This window comes from Sciurus carolinensis, chromosome 2 (assembly GCF_902686445.1).
Source record: "Sciurus carolinensis chromosome 2, mSciCar1.2, whole genome shotgun sequence".
NCBI classification, from domain to species: Eukaryota; Metazoa; Chordata; class Mammalia; order Rodentia; family Sciuridae; genus Sciurus; species Sciurus carolinensis.
The window spans coordinates 118,465,781-118,485,738 of record NC_062214.1 but is presented as its reverse complement, the minus strand read 5'-3'; the positions used below and the strand labels follow the sequence as shown (position 1 = coordinate 118,485,738).

Sequence of the window (19,958 nt, the reverse complement as noted above, 5' to 3'; positions counted from 1 at the left end):
ACATAATTGCATAATAATGTCCTATATAATATGAAACATTGTATTAGATATGGAATATTAATATTACTTTGATTAAAATTATATCACATGAATATTAATACACATTTGTAATTATGAAGTTTTTTTTGTGAGTGTTGTATTTTTCTACTTATAACCTTTGTCTTTTCATTATGCCCTCAAATTTTATGTTCTAGGAACACCAGACTGTTTGCAGGTTCCCACAATAACTGCATGTTTTCCTTTCTGAATTTTGCTCTGTCCTTGGTTATAATTTCATAGTGTTTTGCCTGGATAAATGTATCATCCTTCAAATCAGGCCTCACCTCTTCCAGGAATCCTCATCTGCCTTGGCCCCAGCTTAATTTAATTATCTCCCCCACCACTTACAGTGTGCCTATAAATAAGTCTTTGTGCCTGTCATTATATGCTCTGCAACTGCTTACCTGTAATTGTGAACTCACTAAAGGTGGCCACTAAGCTATTCAGTTTTATACTTTTAGTACTTAGTAGAAGGTTTGTATTTTAGTCAGCTTTTTCACTGCTGTGACTGAAAATCTGACCATAACAACCATAGAGGAGGAAACGTTTATTTAAGGGCTCATAGTTTCAGAGGTCTCAGTCCACAGACAGCCATTCTCAGGGCTCAAGGTGAGGCATAACAACCTAGCAGAAGAGTGTGCAGAGGGAAGCATCTCACATGATTAGGAAACAGAGAGAGATTCCACTCACCAGATACAAAATATATACCCCCAAAGCACACTCCCAATTCCCACCTCCTCCAATAACTTGCCTTCAGTTACTACTCAATTCCATCAGATGATTAATTCACTGATGGGGTTAAGGCTCTCAAAAGCCAATCATTTCTCCTCTGAGTCCTCTCACACTGTCTCACACATGAGCTTTTGGGGAACATCACTCACCCAAGCTACAACATTCCACCCCTGGCCCCCAAAAGTTCACAAATCACAATGCAAAATACATTTTGTTCATTCCCAAGAGTCCCCATAGTCTCAACAGTTCACGATTGCCCAAAGGTTCAAGTCCAAAGTCTTCCTTGAGACTCAAGGCAATCTCACATTGTGAGCTGATGTAAAATTAAAACCAGTTTCCATTCAGAGAAACAGGGGCATAGAAAGAAGGGACTGGACCAAAGCAAGGCCAAAATCCAACAGGGCAAACAAATAGTAGTTCTACGTTTGGTATCTAGGGCACATGGCATGGTGATGTTCTGTTCAGCAGGCTTGTGTAGCTCCATCCCTGTGGCCTTGTTGGTTGCAGCCCAAGTGGCTCCTATTGGCTTGTCTCTCTGCTCAATTCCTGCAGATTTCCTCAGCAAATGCTCCTTGGTACTGGTATTTCTTAATTTTGGGGTCTCCACTGCAGCCTTGGCTTTCTTCTCAAATCTCTGCACATCTCCCTCCCAAGGAGTGCCTGCAGGGACTCTGACCCTGCTGCACTTTGCCTGGCCTCCGGAAGCCTCCAAAACCCCTAACTCCAACATCCTGCATTCCTGTAGAACCAGCATCATGTGGTTGATGCCAAGATCTGCTGCCATCTCAGGCAGTTAACTTTCAGGGACCCTTGCTGTAATAGCCTCTGAGTGTCTGGATGAGTTAGCAGGCTGAAAAAACTTCCTAAGCTCCACTGCAAGGATTCCCCACTGGTCTCTTCTCAAGAGATTTTCACCTTTACTCTCTTGAGCCTGAGATGGGTGTGGTCTTGCCTGAGATGCCCTCAGCCATGTTTCTTACTGTCTCTTAGGAAAGTCTTTAGCATTTCATTAGTGGCAGTAATGTCTTTTACAGTTGCAGCTTACTTAGCGACAGTTTTACTCCTGCCTTTCTTGTCCAGGTTTTTCAAATATTTCTGTTCTGCTTTCTGCTCCTGAATGTCACAATATATTTGGTAAAAGTCACAAGTAATATCCATGCCACCACCTGATTGCTATGCTGCCTAGAAATTTCTTCCACCAGCTTAAGAAGTCCCTTGCTTTTAAAATCAGCCTCACAACAAGTTGCAGGACATGGGCAAAATGCAGGTAACTTCTCAACCTCTAGTCCTGTTACCAGTAGTGTCCTCCTTTTCCTCTAAACCCTTTTGAGCCCTGTCTTCACTGTCCATGGTTCTACTGGCACTCTGGTCTTCTGATCTCCCACTTGCATCAGCCATAAAGCTCTGCTTACAACAGTCTAAAGCATTTCCAACTTGCACTGCTAACCATCTCAAAATTTCTCCCACCAATTCCAAAATGATTCAGAAACTTATGAACTACATGGTCAGGTTAGTCACAGCAATGACCCCACTTCTCAGTGCCAATTTCTGTTTTGGTCAGCTTTTTTGCTGCTGTGACTAAAAAACCTGACCAGAACAATTTTAAGGGAAGAAAAGTTTATTTAAGGGCTCACAGTTTCAGAGGTTTCAGTCCATAGATCGCAGGCTCCATTCCTTGGGACGCCAGGTGGGGCAGGATATCATGGCAGAAGATTGTGGCAGAGGGAAGCAGCTCAAGTGATGATTAGGAATCAGGGAGACTCCACTTACCAGATACAGATATATACCCTCAAATCATGTCCTCAATGCCTCATCTCCTCTAGCCACATCCTACGTGCCTTCAGTTACCACTCATTTAATCCCATCAGGCATTTAATCACCGATTGGGTTAAGGCTCTCACAACCCAATCATTTTCCCTCTGAACCTTCTGCATTTTCTCATTCATTAGCTTTGGGGGATGACTCACACTCAAACCATAACAGTTTGGTTCTTAGTAAATTTTTGTCAAATGAATAAACAAGAATCTTCTGTGTATTTTATATTTTTCTTCATATAGGCCTTGACATTTCACATGAATGGGATCATCTTCCTAATTTCTCTTTTCAGCAGATTCATCATTGGAACATAGGAACACAATTGTATAGTTTCTTAGTTTTCTTCATGTAGGCCTTGACATTTCTTGTGAAGTACAGGGACACAATTGTATAGTTTCATGTTTTTCTTCATGTAGGCCTTGACAGTTCTTTGGAAGTTTTTGTTGCTATTATGATGCAGTATTTTTCCCTCTTACAGCTGTATAAGTGCTTATTTCTCATCTACTCTCAGGAAATAAATTGTGCACAGTTGTGAGATCATTGATTGGTAGTTCTGGTGGGCAGTGTGCTACAGATGTTGTACCTGAACTGTTTAATAATTTGTGGAATGGTTTTCACCAACTGAGATAACCAGCCAAATCAGCATGTTGAATGTCAGATAAGTTAGAAATGAAAGATGACTAAGATTTCAGGTAGACTAAAGTTTTTCTAAGTTAATCAGCATCATGAGCATGTCCTTGTGTATGTGTGTGTGTAAAATTAATAAAAGGAAAAGGGCTTTTAAAGCTTTAGGGAAAGAATTTAATGCCTCCCCCCATCTCACATAGTTCTTATCTTGTTCAACCTGGGTTTTAAGAGCAAGGAGAGCAGGGAGTGTTATTCCCCTGGAATGGTAGTAAACAGTCTTGCATTTTGCTGGAAATTAGAATCTTGCTCCACATTTACCCAAATCAGAATTGGGGGGGGGGGGAAGTTTTTTGAATGGCATGTTATATAAAATTCTAAAAGTTTAAATGTCACAGAATTTCATTAAAATGACCGGGAAGCAGCTCATGATTTAATGAGCACATTCCCCACCCTCAAAGTTTACCCTTATCTCATCAAATCCTGAACAGAACCTCCTCCTAACAAATCTGGGGAGTATTGCCCCCCCATCTCATATTCATTCTCCTTTTTCTCCTTGATAATAGAACCCCTGATTCTTATCTCAGCACATGGCCACCTAGAAAAAATTGTATCCTGCATACTTTATGGCTCAATAAAACTATGTGATATAGTTCTGGCCCAAACAGAAATAAGTGCAAATGATCTGTTGTACCTTCTGGGAAACAACAGATGGTGTAGACTTAGCCCCCTTTTTCTTCTCTCTTCTCTCTGAGTCTGGAATTTGATGGGATAGCAGGGGTTCTGGCTATTATCTTGGATGGTGGTGAGAAGGGCCTCCCCTGGCAGGACAGAGCATAGTGATACCTGTGACTGCCCAACTCTGGACATCATTTAACTGACAGAGATGCAACCTTGTATCTTGTCTGCAGTGGTTATCCAGTCTTTATTAAATGCAGCCAGACTCAGTCCTAACTGACATACCATACTACAGAAATCAGTTCTAAGACCTTATGACTTCATTATTCATCTGAAGATGGATATATTCATTCTCTTGTTTGTTCAGCTATGTCAAATTATTTTTTCTTATAATGGAGTTCTGTGTCAGGGTTTGATGTTAGCCTCCTTCTGAAAATGATTGATCTGAGAAATTGTGCTGGATTGCCTGTAGGACTGCAGGGTGAGCACAGAATATTCATCAACTGCTTGGGTGAGAATCGTTACATTCTAAATTCCAGAATGCCAGCATCATCCTGGTCTCATAAAGCCTAGAACCCTTTTTCTCGTACCTGAGTGTATCTGGCTTTTCCCTCCACATACTCCATGCACATGAGAAACAGCTTTTTTAGGGGCATTGGGAAGATAGGCACATCCTATCATGTAAAGCTCAATGTGGATATTTGATGCTTAGGGGCCTTTGGGACCCCACAGCTGGTGAGAAAGCTAGTTACGAATCACTGTTAAGTAGGCCAAGAGATTTTTATTACCTATGTTGTTCTTTTAGCTCAACCTAACTTCTGAAATAGCCACCATAGCAGCTTGTATAGTCTTCCTCACAAAGACAGTGTTGGGTGTGCTTTATTTTAGGTTAAAATTCAAGTGAAGGACAATCCGCATCTAACAGAAGTTAGAAGTTAGAAGTTAGAAATTGGGAGTGGTGAGGATTTTTATGTCCTATAGGCTGAACTTGGATCTTCTCTGGATTGATCTGTGTCAGACTGTGGACTTAGGATCCACCTTGACCTTCCAAGTATTACTCTTTAGATGAGAACAGGGAACTTCAGGGAGGAGAAATGGAACGTCTCATTTTCTGTGGCAGTGTTGTGGTGACTGGGTGTATTTCTATGGACTTTGTCAGCCTCTGCAGTTCATTTGTGTTTTCTCAGAGACTTGCAAGCTGGCTGAGGGCATATCCTAGGGACTGTGAGGTAAAGGGCGATCATGATACAGAGGAGCCTGGAAAATGGAGGTTAAAATGAAGTACTTACCCAGAACTAGTTTACATACTCTTGCTTCCTAGAGGTTGGAAGCCCCACAGGGATCTGGTTTGATTCTCTATGGTTAAAAGATCTGAAGCCAAGAAGGATATGAATTATGGAACTTGCCAGTTCCAAATGATAGGAACTGGGTATGAGACTTGGGCAGATTTTCCACCTTTCGTAGTCACTCTCCATGTACACTTGACCTAACTATCCAAACACCAATCTTTGTGAGAGAAAGATTTTTCCTGATAGTCCCATCCGAATGCCCCAGAGGCTTTTCGGCTCAGTGCTTTTGCTTGATGTGAAGCTCTTATTTGCTGATGGTGCTGAAAGGGTAAGCTTAAAATTGAAAGCAATGTTGTCTATCACAAGATGGTAGCTTTTGGAATTCTAGCAAGTTCTGTGTCCATAAGACACATGTTAAATGAGTTTGAGAAGTTAGAGTTCTCATTCTATCCCAGGATATTATAAATACAGGGATGGGGTTGGTATATCCCCTTGCTTCCACAAACATTGTCATTATTGGAATACTTGGAGTTCTCTTATACAGATTCTTGGAGCTCATGGTGGCATACACCTATAATCCCAGTGACTAGGAAGGCTGGGGCAGGAGGATCTCAAGTTTAAGGCCACTCTTAGCAACTTAATGAGACCTGTCTCAAAATAAAGAGAAAGGGCTTGGCATGTAGCTTGGTGGTAGAGCATCCTTGGGTTCAATCGCAGAACCTCATTCCCATTCATTCATCACTACACCCCTCATTGTTATAAGTACTATAGGCATTATTTAAGAAACCCCTGAGATGATTTCCTAAAATTAGGATTTCTTTTCTTAGTTTAGATTTTCCTGTCTTCACACATGTCAACATATCAAACATTAGGATACGAAATATAAAATATTCATTGAGCATTTGTTTTTGTTCCAGAACCTCAGAGAATCGGAGAAGGAGCAGTGGAGAGAACTTTATTAGTTAATAAGTTACTAACTTATTAGTACAATAATAAATGCTAAGAGCCAGAAGGTCTTGGTGTCCAGCCCCAAGCTGCCTATGTGGTGTTGAGCCCCTCTAGACCTGAAACTCTTCTTGGCATTGTGAGAATGAACAATGGGTTAGATTGAATAATGTTCTGGGTTCAACCTTTGTGATCTATGAATATTTTATCCTAAGTGCATTCTGAAAATATCTCTGTCCCCAAGAAAATTCAGCTTTTTTTCCCCCTAGATTTCCTTACTTTTGGATCAGTTCCAAAAGTAACATGTGCTTGTTTTCAAGATAAAATTCAGTTGAAAAATGTTTTATGCAAAAGGAAAAGTTTTCTTTAATCCACCCTCTGAGAGATAATCAACCTTAAAATTGATTGTCTTGATTCATTTCAATGCATAAACTATTTTTTTCGGGGTGGGGGGTTGCCCAGGGTTGAACTCAGGGACCCTCAAACACTGAGCCACATCCGCAGCCTTATTTTGTATTTTTATTTAGCAACAGGGTCTCACTGAGTTGCTTAGCGCCTCACTGTTGCTGAGGCTGGCTTTGAACTCACCATCCTCCTGCCTCAGCCTCTGGAGCTGCTGGAATTATGCCTGTGCCACCATGCCCAGCAAATTAGTTGTGTGTGTGTGTGTGCGTGTGTGTGTGTGTGTGTACATACATACATACACTAGCTTATCTTATTCATGTCCTAAAACTTACTTTTTTCCTGCACACTTGTGATGAGGGGTATCTTTCTGTGTCAGTACCTATAGATCTGCCTGATATTTAAATGTTCTTATAGAATGTCACTTAATTCAATATTCGTTCACCAAAACACATGTTGGTCAAGTGGTCAAGTGTTAAAACATACTTGGCTAAAGTTAAAGCCAATATCACAGTCGTAGAAAGGACTTTTGGGATATAAGAAAAAAATCTGAAATTTCAAAACTTTTTTGAAATTTTATTATAAAGTTTTTAGTAGCCAGGTTTAGTTTTGACAGTATACAGATATTCTGATTTCTTACCACTTCCAGCTATTACATGGGCTCACAAACATACCACACATTTGCAATATTCAGCATACTCAGTAGAGCCAATTTTCAATGGTGGTAGGTAGAGGAGCAATGTACTGTTTGATTATCTCTGCCAGAATAGAGTACTGGTGAGGCAGTGTTGGCCTTCGGCAGTTAAGTTTGCCATCTTCTCAGTAACTGACCAGGTGAAGGCTCATCAACCCCTAGACCTAGAGGTTTGTTCAGTGGTCAGGAGTGGTATTGTGAGAATTCCAGAAATTGGAGCACAGTATCATGCTTGAAACACTTTTTGAATATTTTCAGAAGTACACTTAGCATTGCTTCCAATTCTTACTTATTTTTTAAAAAATATTTTTTAGTTGTAGATGGATACATTAGCTTTATTTATTTATTTTTATGTGGTGCTGAGGATCAACCCAGTGCCTCGGACATAGCAGACAAACACTGTACCACTGAGCCACAGCCACAGCCCTCTTACATATTTTTTATTTCTAATTTTTTGATATATATGTCGCTTCACACAATTACTGGATTTTTTAAAAAATCATTTATTTTGACTGTAGAAATGATCCAACTTGTCTATAGAACAATGAGGTTAGCTTTCAGAATACAACAGCAGTGCCTCACCATCTTGGCCTTCCTGTGTGCACACCCAATTTGAACACTGCTCCTGGGACAGAATGATGGGAGGCCTTTGTCCTGTAAGGAAAATGTGAGCTCTCGCTGTAAATCAGTTTTACTATCTCCCTTTTTAAAAGTGGGTTCTCTAAATTACCTTCTTAATAAGCAATCACTGGATTTAGTAGACCTGGTATATTCTTATCTGCAAAGTCGAATATTATGGGATTTGATTGTCATGCAGGCTATTAACAGGCTTGATCTTTGCTTTCATCTTATTTGAGGATGTTGTATTAAGTACACAAGGCCATTCTGCAATCTCTTCAAAGTCATGAAGTCAGTCACTATCAGAAGCAGGAACAAAGTGGTATATTCCCCTTGTGCTTTCCGCTCAATTCATTGTGCTGTAATTACTTTCCAAACACAGAACTGATGAACACTTATGACTCTTAAGACAACTTCACCATGTTTGTTCTACTGTCAACAGTTGACTGTCATTGTTCTTGACAGACTTTCTCTTCTAGGCCTCTTCAGTCAGATATACCACATTAGTGTGAGATAGGAACTTTTCTGGCAAGTGAATTGAGCTGGAGCAGAATTGAAAGCACTGAGCTGTCTTATTTAAAGGTCTCTGATGGTTTATGCACATCCACATGTGTGATATATAAGGTACAACAATAGCACATTTGGTAACACTATCATTCTTTTTCTGCATGTTACATATAATTTAGAAGGTATTTTGGTAATATGTTTCCCCAAGGGACTTCTGGTTCTAGGATTCATGTTTTGAAAAGTCAATACTCTTTCATCCTCAATGACAAAATTAGATAGGTTAATGTTCTACAGTAGTTATTTTTAAAAAGCATTCTTTAAATTGTATTGTTTTGAAGTTTGATTACTGAAAACAAAATGTACTTTAGATTATTTCATTTTTCTCTAGCCTTTTTTAAAAAATATGTATACTTTATTTTGTGTAGATCAAAGAGGACTTCATGACTTCCTGAATGTCTTTGTTTATGATTTTATAGTTTTTCTGTCTTCAAACTTGGATGTGGTAAATTATAAGGTCTGTGTGTGATATCTGCAGTATCTTAACCTATCTGGATATTTTTCTACTGTCTCTTGTTTCTTTTTCCCTTTCTTCCTTTCTCTTAGTGTTTGGTTATTTTAGTCTCATCTCTTGATATGCATGATGGTTTTTAATGAATTTTGAATAGTGTGTGTAGAGATAACTTTGGGTCGTTGATAGTGTCATTTTCCTCTGAAATGGCCTTAGTTTTGCTTTTTGTAGGCAGAATTGGTTTGAACTGATTCACAGCTGAATATCAGTTTGGTGAGGGCTGGTCAGTTTACTGCTACCTCTGAGTCCTACCACAACTCTTGTCTATCTAGGGGCCTCACCCAAGGTTCTGGTTCACTCGAGTGTAAAATGAACAGAAGCTCCTGGCAGCTTCACAGCTTCCTGGGTTGCTACTTTGTGCTAGTTGTTCAGCTTCTCAGTACCACTTTTTGAGAAGTGACAGATGCCTCAAGGGAAAGCAGTACTAAATGTTAGCCTGCCCTCCTTGTGTGCTGCTCCTCTCTGGGAATTTTGTCTGTCTTCACTGCCTTCATAACTCTCTGTTGTCTTAGGTTGATTTAAAGGCTAGTTAGTCATTGTTAGAATCTTACCTATATTTGAAATGTAATATTCAGATATTAAAAATAAATACAGCATGGCTTATTTGTGTTACCGAATCTTGTGCTTATTTATATATTATAATCCGTGAAATCACATGATAATTGGCTATAATGATCTTTGCTATTATGCACTTCAAGAATGACAAAAAAAACATTGAATAAGGCATTTAGCCATTTGGCCAATTTTTAAAAATTCTCAAATTTTATTCCTTCATCTTATTTGTAGTCATTATTTTATATCTTATTTATATATTACGTGTGTGTGTGTGTGTGTGTACACCTTCATTACTAAATAGAGAATGAGCAAAAATAAAGCAGTCAGTTGTTTTATAAAGTTGGGAAAAAGAAAAGATTGGAGAAGCTGGGGCATGTGTGTGTTATCTTAGCACTGATTTCTCACATTCTTCACTTTCCCTGTTTTTCTACAGGGTCACTTTATTCTGATTGAAGCTTATGTTTTGTTCATAATATGTGCTACAGATATTTTTTATTAGTTTGCTGTCTTTTTAAGTTTATTTTGTTGTAAAAATATTTTCATTTTTGTGTATTTTTTGCGATACTTAATTTTTATCCCCACCACTTCAAGATAATAAATTCAGGCCTGCTTTCTTATAATAGTGCTATTTTTTTAATGTCAAAATCTTTAATCCATGTAGAATGTTTTTGAGTATGCAAAATGACATATAGGGCTATAGCCTAATTTACTACATGACTAACCAATTGCTTAAACACTATTAAGTAATATATTTCTCCACAGATATTACATACTGCTCCTCTGATATCTGTATGTCCACATAAATGCATCTCTTTCTAGATTTTCTTCTTTCACTGACCACTTCTTTCACCAGTTGCTATTTTATTCACTGATGCTTTTGAATATATTTTGTAATAAGACAATTTCTTCACCCTGTTTTTTGAAAAAGCCTATCTTTCTTTTATATATTTTTAAGATGAATTTGAGTAATTTGGATGTTGAAAAAAACCCTTTTGGGATTTGAATTGAATATCAAATTTGTAGGTTAAATTAGATAATGTTGGCATCGTTACACTGTTGAGTTTTTCACCTCTTTTGGTAAAAAATTTAAAACCTAGTTTCTTTCAGTTAATGTTTATTCCTGGTTCGTTCCTAGAGATTTTGTGTATATTATTGCTATTATGAATGAAATATTTTCTTCCACTTGGCTTTCCATCTGGATTTTGTTTGAGAGAACTGTTTTTTTTTTTTTTTAATGTATATTTTGTAACTTGGCCACCTTTCTAAATACTTTTTCATCAATTCCTTTGAATTTTCCAGGCAAGAGTTTATTTTCTTCAAGTTATCATATTTTATCTTTTTCCCAGTGTTGACACATCTTAACTCTGTGTCTTCTTTAATTGCACTGGCTGCTCTTTCAAAAACAGACAGTGGTATTAGTTTATATCTTTAAGCATAAGCCCCCTGACTTTCAGTTAATTAGATGACTGGTATGTTTATTTATTCAATTCAAGAAAATGAGTTTTTTTTGTTTGTTTTTTGTTTTTGCTTTTTTCCTAACTTGATAAAATAATTGCTTTGTTTTTGTGCATTCTTTATCAGTAATGAGGTCTCAATACTGTACAATTTTACTCACATCTTATTGGTAGATTTTTATTCATTTATTTTTCTTTTCTATATTTTAATTCTATAGTTTGATTTCTTCTGATAAAAAGTCCTGGGAGAGAATTTTAAAATTTCTAAATGGTTTTGGTTATTTTTACTTTTGATTAATTTACATTTATTTACTATCACAAGTGAATATGGTTTGTATGACTGCTATATTTTATAATTTGAGTTTTATGGTCTTATTAAGGTACCTTTTAACAAATCAATGTTGCATGGATATTTTTATAGTAAGCATGCACACAATACATAAATGCACATGTACATGTGCTCACATACATACATAGGACCTTACTAATAATGTTATTCAGAGTCTTTTATCACATTTTTTTTTTATTTTTACAGACTACATTTTGATTCTCTGTACACAAATGGGGTACAACTTTTCATTTCTGTGGTTGTACACAATGTAGATTCACACCATTAATGTAATCATATACATACATAAGCTAATGATGTCTGTCTCATTCCACCATCTTTCATACCCCCTTTATCACAATTTTTGAGAGATAAAATTGATTTACCAATGACTAAGAGTAGTGATTTTTCCTTTTTGTCTTAGTCCTTTGACCTTGCATATGATCTTACCATGTTAATGGTGTGATCCATGTGTTTTGAACATTGTGGAGTTGGAGGTAGATTCTAATTTTACCTTCATCCATCTCTTTGAAATATTCTTCACCCCACCCCACTCTGTTAATTTAGAAGAAAAGAACACATTCTGTGGTTAGATCACCTGGGAGGAATCACAGAGGGTGTAAATGGGCCAGTATTTGAGTCTTGAAATTAAAATAGGAGATGAATGGGTAGAAGCATGTAAGAGATAAGAAAATGAAAGATGGGGTTTTGAGTTTGAAGTAAGTATGAAATATGAAACAAGTCTGACTTTGGAACAGAAAGTCCAAAAATAGATGATAACTATGAGTTAATGGTAGGGACCAAATTTTGGAGAATTGTGAAAGGTAGGCAGAGAAATAATTCTTAATCTATAAATGAACTATTCTTAATACAAATTATCAGATAAGTACACATTTATAAAGTAAGCCTTGTGACAGAGCTTCTCACACAGAATCATCTTTGATGCTTGTTTATTTTGATCTCACACGTACATATTCTCTTATTCCAAGAGCTCAGAGCAGTTGTGCCATGATTTACATTATGATCTAATACATGTTCTTTGAGTTTTATCTTGCATTTTACATTTGCCCAGGTGATATTAGGAGTGATAGTTCAGGTTGGTAAGTTCTTCTGGAAGAGAGTTTTTTTCTATTATGCTGTGGATTGATCTAGAATTGTAGTCCCATTCTTTCCTTCTCTTTTCTGCCTTGCCCAACCCCAATTCACTTCCTTGCATACATCAAGCAGATGAAATGAAAATATGTTAAATATGGATAGCTGGCCGGGCCTGCAGGCCTGAACTATTTAATTGTCCCTCGGGAAGTATGTGGATGGTGGCTTGTTGAGAACTGAATGAAACGATGTGGAGTCCAACAGTACTTTTGAGTGCCCACCATGCATGGAGCTCTGCATAAAGGTGTGGGAGCCAGGACCTTGCAGGATGGTGTTGCTAAATTTGGGAAGGTTAACTCTTCAGAAATGGCACTTTTCCTCCAAAAAGGAAATGGAGAAACTAGATGATTTCCTTTGGAGTTTGCATTAATTTTTGTTTGTTTCCTGTTCCTAGGGGACTCCTTCACACAGTTCCGGTTTGCTGAGGAGAAAGAATGGGATGGTGAAGCTTCCTGTCCAAAGCAGGTAGGATAAGTTGGTCTTGAATGTGGAGTGGCTCTTGTTAAGGCTGAAGGCCAACAACTTTTCTGTTGTTGAGGGGTTCACATGGGGGAGGAGTTGTCATTCATGTGCAGCTTATTCTTACTTCCCTCAATTATTCAGCAACGTTTCAGAGTACTGAAATTACACAGGTGCTTCAAGCTTGCATTCACCTTTACACCTGGCCATCTGTGTGAATTACTCACAGACTTAGCAAAGGATCCCACTGGTGCTGCCAAGGTTGCTTACCCAAGAGCTAGCCATCTTGGGACAATTTCAGAAGGACCATTGAAAATCCAGGTCATTTCTTTCTATCCTCCTGTGCTATTAATGTGAGGACTGGTGGCTAATGTGGGTCTGGATTTAGTGGCAGGGCTCTGCTTGAGCCTACCAACAATCTGTCTCTGTGTCTGGTCATTATAAACCCATTGATGTGAGGTATTCAGGCACCAGAGTGGAGATGGGTTTCTGTCCACTTGAAGTGGGTGGTTACGCAACAGGGCATGATCCTAGCTGGGCCTGTGACAGTCAGTGGCAGATTTAGGTGGTGGATGGTGTTTACCTCTGTTTGGGAGGACCTTGGGATCACCTTTGTTTTGTTTCTCTTTGGTGGCTAGGACATCTACAAGTAGCTGTTAGGAACCATGAGGTTATCTGGACTGTTTTTCAAATGGTGTTAGTTTGCGAGGCTGGTGCATTGGTATTACTTTGTTTCTGAGTGAGCAAGGAGCCAAAGGAAGCTCTGAATGATGGCTCCATGGAACACTGCTGACTGGAGAGGGGATGTTTCTGGTTTCTTCACTTTGCAGTTTGAGAGAAGCAGACCATACTCCCCACAGTCCCATCTCTTTGCTTAATCAGCCTTTCACTCTCCTGCCTAGGGCAGCAGTGTGAAGTGAGGATGTCCAGTTAGACTTCATTAAATGCTTATTTTTTTCTCCAATAAACCTCATAGTTTGCAGGTTACTACACATCTTAAAGTGAGGAGAGCACTGTCCTGCTGCTGCTCTGACAGGGTGAGCTGTGTCCCAAGAAGATAGTGCTGGTTTCTGATCTTAATGTACAGACAGAGATTGTAGCCACTCTAGTGTGACTTACAATCTTATTCCCAGTTAAAAGTAGCTCCAGTAAATTATTTACTTAGTGACTTTCTTTCATCTTTTGTTTCTAAAAGGTCATACTTAATCATCACCTGATATTTTCTTTCTTTAAAAAAATACATATATATATATATATATATATATATATATATATATATATATGTATGTAGAATTCAGCACTTTATGTGGACAGTGAATCACTGGTTCGAGCCCTTCAAGAACTGCCGCTCTCACTCCGACTCAACGTTGCTGCTGAGTTGATCCAGGTAAAAACCCTGAAGGTGCCTATAAACTCATGTGGATTCTATCAGGTAGGAGAAGAACCAGAGGAGGAATGGCCCTTTTCAGGATAGCTCAGATTTAGCTTTTCTTTTCATACAGTTTTGTGTTAAGGTTTTGTCTTGTGAAGTTTAGAGGACAAAATAATTTAAGTCCCTCTTTTACATTTTATGTTTGCACCATTTTATTTATTTATTTAATTTTTTATTTTGCGGTGCTGGGGATTGAACCCAGGGCCTTGTGCTTGCGAGCAAGCACTCTACCAACTGAGCTATCTCCCCAGCCCATATTTGCACCATTTTAAAGGATCAAATATAATGTAATCAAGTGAAAGAATATAAAGTCTGGCTGTTATTTTATTCAAATGATGTATGTGTCAGTTTCTACAGCAGGCACTAGGAACACTGGTGAGCAGACATGTAGTTCTTGCCTCCATGGAGCTTAATCTGTTGGGAAGAGGGGTATCAAACACATCAAATAATGATACAAATTATATTAAGTCCTATGAGTATACTATACTATGAGAGTTTATACTAATAGATCTGAACTGTGATGTGGTTAGGAATGACTTTTCTAAAGAAGCCACAGATAGGTCGAGGCCTATCATTTGAACCAGAATTTGAAGGAGAGTGGTCCCATCAGGTATGAATTCACAAAAATGATCATGACAACAGTGAACATTCTGGCTACAGAATGGAGAGTAGGCTGTGGGATTGAAGCATATGTGTTCACGGGTGAGTCTGTGCACTCAGATGAGGGCAGAGTAGAGAGAAAGGCACAGTAGGAAGCTGTCACATGGGACAGGTCAGAAAAACTGTAGCCTGGACTCAGTCATGGTACAGATGGCGAAGAAGAGTTCATCAAGAGGCATTTCAAAGATGACATGAACAGGACTTGGGGGTGATACTGGAAACGGAGAGAGAACAGTCAACGAAGAACCCACCCCTGTTTCACCCATGCTGTTAGAGTAGTTATTCTCAACCCTGTGTGCATAACAGAATTACCTGGGAAGTTAAAAACAAGCAAGGAAAAAAAGCCAGGTACCTATTTCCAGGTCAATCCTAGGATCAAAATCCCAGCTTTGCTCTGTGTAACTGACAGGGCTGGACATTTAGTCCAGTTTATGTTTATAATGCCATACTGTAAATATCTGTATTTATCAACATCCTTGCCCCAAGGAGTTATTAGCAAACTGGATCTGTCCACAAGGCTTTGAAGTGAGAACAAGGGGCCCGTGCCTGTGGTAGAGGCTGAACGTTTCTGAACGTTTCTACTGTGAGGCCCACTTGCCCCACAACCTTCCCTCTGGAGAGGGATTCTCGTCCTTTCACTGTACCTTTACATTGTAATCACAAGGAGAGTTTTTTTTTTTTTTAACTTTCATTAAAGTGTAACATACAGAAAAGTATACACACATAACTATGAAATCAGCGTCCAGATCAAGAGTCAGAATATTGCCAGACTCACAGAAGGCACCATCCACATCTTCTCTGAGCCTCTGTCTGCTCAAAATTACCACTGTCTTGACTTTTAATATTTTAGTTATGCCTATTTTTGAATTTCCTACAAATATAATGAAATAGCCATGTTTTCTTTCATGTCTGACATTTTTACTCAAATAATGTTACCCAGAGTCATTCTTTTCTCCTTGGGGAATTTGTTCTGCACCTTTTATGTTAATTCATTTAAATACCATGAACAGTTCTGCTTTGCTAATTACTTCTTGGTGACTTTTACAGATATTCATGTCTCATTATAGATTTAAGTATAAATTCAAGTAGACTAATGACTCTGTTAGTTTTCAAGCCAGTGATTGAAAGACATGGGCCTTTTAATTCCAGCCCTGAGGTAGTTAGCACTTGGCTGAAGTGGGCAGAACAGGAGGCACAGTCCTTGAGTATTTTTGTGAGAGCTCCCACATTTATCCCAGATCAGTCAGGGAGGATGTGGACAGAGCCCCAAGAGAAGACACTATAACCAGGTGTCTGACTGGAGTTTCCTTCCCCACAAAGTTGGATAGCTTCCTTAGTTCCCCTGTTTTGTTTCCACTTAAATAAACATAACAAGACTCATTTTAACTCAGAAGACTCATTTTAACTGGGTTATCATGCTTCTCTTTCAGGCCACAGTTCCTTTAGAGCTTCCTCAGGTGAAACCAAAGAGAAGTGATGACAGCAAGGGACTAGGCATGCACTTGAAGGGGCCCTTGGGACTTGGAGGAAGGGGGCCCCTCTCCGAGCTGAGATCTTCTGCTGGCTGCCCTGGGTCCCTGACCAACGACAGCCCAGGACCAGACCCTTCAGGGGGTTCTCAGAAACCCACTTCCCTACCACAGTCAGGAGCAGACCATTTGGAAGAAGAACTAGATCTGTTGCTTAATTTAGATGCACCTGTAAAAGAGGGAGATAACATCTTACCAGATCAAACATCTCAGGACTTGAAATCTGAGAGAGATGGGCAGGTGGCCCAAGAGGAAGAAGGTATGGCTTCTATTTTATTCTCCATCCATCCTCTTGATTGTGGGTTTTTTTGTGAGAACAGCCCCACCCGCATCACATCCGTACATAGCCCTCTCAGTGTCTGACATTGATCCAGCATTGTCCCTGACATCTATTCCCATGCTCACATCTCTGCTTCCCCCTGAGCTGACCTTTCTGACAACTTTCCTCTCACTTGATACACTGAGCTTCTAAAGCTGCCGCCTGCCTGACTGCAGCACTAAACCTGGGGCTGCAAATTGAACCTGTGCTGTGGAAAGGCATTAAGATACTTGTAGCCCTCAGCTTTTCAGCAGCAGACCTTTTAATCGACTGTCTGAACAGGCTTGTAAACGTACCCTTTCTACTTCTTTCTTGCTATTTTCAGTGAAGTATTATTTTAGTAATTTGTGCACATTTTGAGATGGCGTCCCATCTGATGTATATGGCCACCTCCATATACTGCATTTGAGACCATTAATGATTTTTCAGGATTGCTGTAACCATGGAAAGATTGAGCTGTTGGTCTAAAAAAACTAGTAAAAGATGAAATTCAACTAAAGCATAAAGAGGAAAGCAAATCTCTACCCCCATTTATTAATTTGTTTAGATATTATTATATCATCTTTGGGAGTAACAAATAATGAGAATGTTTCCCCTTGTTATAGGGAAAGTAATAATTAGGGCTGAATTATATCCTGGAACAAACCTTGGGGAAGCTTTAGCCCTCAATGCTGGAACTAATGTAAGGTTATTAATACTGCTTTTATTTCCCTAGTTCCTGCAAAACCATCTGTGACTGAAGAAAAGAACGTGGAATCTGAGCAACCAAGTACATCAAAAAATGTGACTGAGGAGGAGCTGGAAGACTGGTTGGACAGCATGATTTCTTAAAGAGAAAGAGGAAAAAAAAGTGCCTGAAGCAATTTTGGTTGCCTTCTACTTCAGGGTGGGCAGAAGGCTGTCCTTCAGGACCAGCTAGTTGACTAGCATGTCCCATGCTCGTGTGTTCCTGTATGCTTACGGCAGTCGATGCCTACCTCTTTAGTTGGCAGCATTTGAAACAATACATATCAGAGGCTAGTTGCGTTTGCGTTCTGGCTTAATAATCTAATAGAGTTCCTTAGGGTCAGAGGATGTTATAGCCTCCTTCCTCCATGTTTACAGCATAGCAGGTGCTGCCCATTAAGAGAATACAAGCAATCAAAAAGGCATGCATTTGGCCAAAATAAACACCCTCCGGTCTATGGATTTTTTTTTTCCTTTCTTACGTGAAGCTACTATTTTTTTATCTTATGTCCCTTTCTCAGCCATCACAGTATGGTTATAGAATCATTCAGAAGTGGTACAAGAGGCCAAACCATGGATTGGTATGTATAACTTTATTGCAATGGGCACTTCATTTTATTGGAGATTCACCTAAACATTAGCAGCTCCACTACTTACAAGGGACCATAAAGCATTACTCAATTTTGGCATAAGATTGAGAGTTTTCTGAATTTTCTCAGTACAGTACTTTTCTTCTAATAACAGCAGGTGACAAGCTGTTACTGAAAAAAATTATATGAATGACCTTCAAGTGCAGTTTCATAAAGTAAGACAGAAGATCAGCACAACTGTTTAATGGAACTGTCCTTCTGGAACACAAACATAAAAAACTTGCATAGCTATATCTAAAGAGGTTTTAAGGCACTTAATCGATATTTCAGTGTCGATAAAGTGTTGGTTTGTTTTCTATTTCATTAACTGCTTAAAGCTTTTCAAGCTGATTCTGGATATCGTCACTAGCAAGTACCATGGGAAAAATTAGACTGCAGTTAATGTGATTTTGTGTAGTTCAGACCATGAGTCACTATGGGATATTGTCATGTGACATTCAGATGTTCAAGAATTTATACTTCTCTGACCCTTTCCTCGGTGCTACCACCCCCCAAACTAATTGCTTTACAACTAAAAAACCTTGAACATATTCAAGTTGAGATTCCTCACCATCCCTTCTTGTTAACATCTTGACAAGTTATCACGTTGTCTGTCCATTAGGCACAAATCAATTTCCAAATGTCAGATTTTTAACAAATACTTTCTCCTAAGGGAGGCATTTGGAAAATGTCACAAACATATTGCAGAACTATGGAAGGATTTCATTTCCCCAGAGGTTGACCATCCAGAATCGCTTCTTTCATTCACATTTATCCAAGCTGATCTTCATATTGCTTCCGAAAGCAGTCACCAGCAGGAAAGAAATCCCAACACCTTTCTTGGTACATCTTCCACACATAAGATTCCTGAAATCATGTGAACAAAGGGTACTTCTTTTCACACCACAGTAAATAAAAACCCAGTCCTTGCTCTGCATGACTCCCTTTAAGGAAGATTCTGCAAATACACATGAAGCCAAACAGGCACTTGCTTCTGACTCCACCCCAGCCCACCCTGCTTTGGGAGCAGGACATCATATCTTGCTGACAGGGAGGAGGAAAATGCACCCTCTGCCTCTTCCCCCTAAAACAAAGATTTGGCAATAGGCTGCTCCCACGTCATTTAAGAATGCCCTTGTTGGGGTGCATTCTGTGCTGGTTTAGCGTGATGCCTGACAGCCCAGGCCCATCTGCCCTGTCTGAGTGAGCTCTAGTTTTCCTACAAATCCAGCAGTGTTTGGATATTGACTAACCGGTTTTGTCCCTTATTCTGTTTTTCTCATAGTCACAGAAACTCCTCACTCATCCTCTTTCATGCACATCTCCACATTCCCATTGCCACCCCCACACAAGGTTATCTTATCCTGTCTCTTACTGTCTTACTGTGACTCTGCTGCTCTTTGTTACAGCCACCCACTCCGTTCCTCATTGTTCTCTAATGTTCTCCCCACCTCCAGCTATTCTGCTCTGAAGCCGTAACTGCAATGATTTAGTAAATGTCAGTGTTCTCTGGGAGGGATCAGCAGGAGGACTCTGGGAATAGACAGGGTCGCCATAGAATTCTGGCTTCCTTAAATCACAAATGAACGATGGAAAAGTGCATGCAAGAGTGTTGGGGTCATTAGCTCAGATACTAAGTCTCAGACTTAGGGAAGATCTAACACAGGTCTGATTCTTAAAGCATTTTATTTCTCACCTGACCCGTGTGCTCTGTTTCATCTTTATTAATCAAATACATCAGAAAGAACCTGTAGGAAAAAAAGGCATGAGAAAAAAGTATCTTACCCAAAGTACCTAATATTAA

At 39.1% G+C, this 19,958-nt stretch overlaps 2 protein-coding genes across 2 annotated transcripts in view; one reads left to right on the top strand and one right to left on the bottom strand.

Moving 5' to 3' along the window:
• The window catches only part of Aven (apoptosis and caspase activation inhibitor), a 195,947-nt gene extending 177,960 nt beyond the window's left edge, over positions 1-17,987 (top strand). Inside the window, exons 3-6 of the mRNA XM_047533716.1 lie at positions 12,795-12,865; positions 14,151-14,246; positions 16,382-16,739; positions 17,515-17,987. Of these exons, the coding sequence (XP_047389672.1) occupies positions 12,795-12,865; positions 14,151-14,246; positions 16,382-16,739; positions 17,515-17,630 (641 nt within the window). The 3' untranslated portion in view covers positions 17,631-17,987. The remainder of the gene's footprint in view (positions 1-12,794; positions 12,866-14,150; positions 14,247-16,381; positions 16,740-17,514) is intronic.
• A 119-nt stretch (positions 17,988-18,106) lies between these two features.
• Ryr3 (ryanodine receptor 3) overlaps positions 18,107-19,958 on the bottom strand; it is a 369,815-nt gene continuing 367,963 nt past the window's right edge. The window contains exons 103-104 of the mRNA XM_047539293.1: positions 19,851-19,902; positions 18,107-19,021 (exon numbers count right to left, since the gene is read on the bottom strand). Of these exons, the coding sequence (XP_047395249.1) occupies positions 18,926-19,021; positions 19,851-19,902 (148 nt within the window). The 3' untranslated portion in view covers positions 18,107-18,925. The remainder of the gene's footprint in view (positions 19,022-19,850; positions 19,903-19,958) is intronic.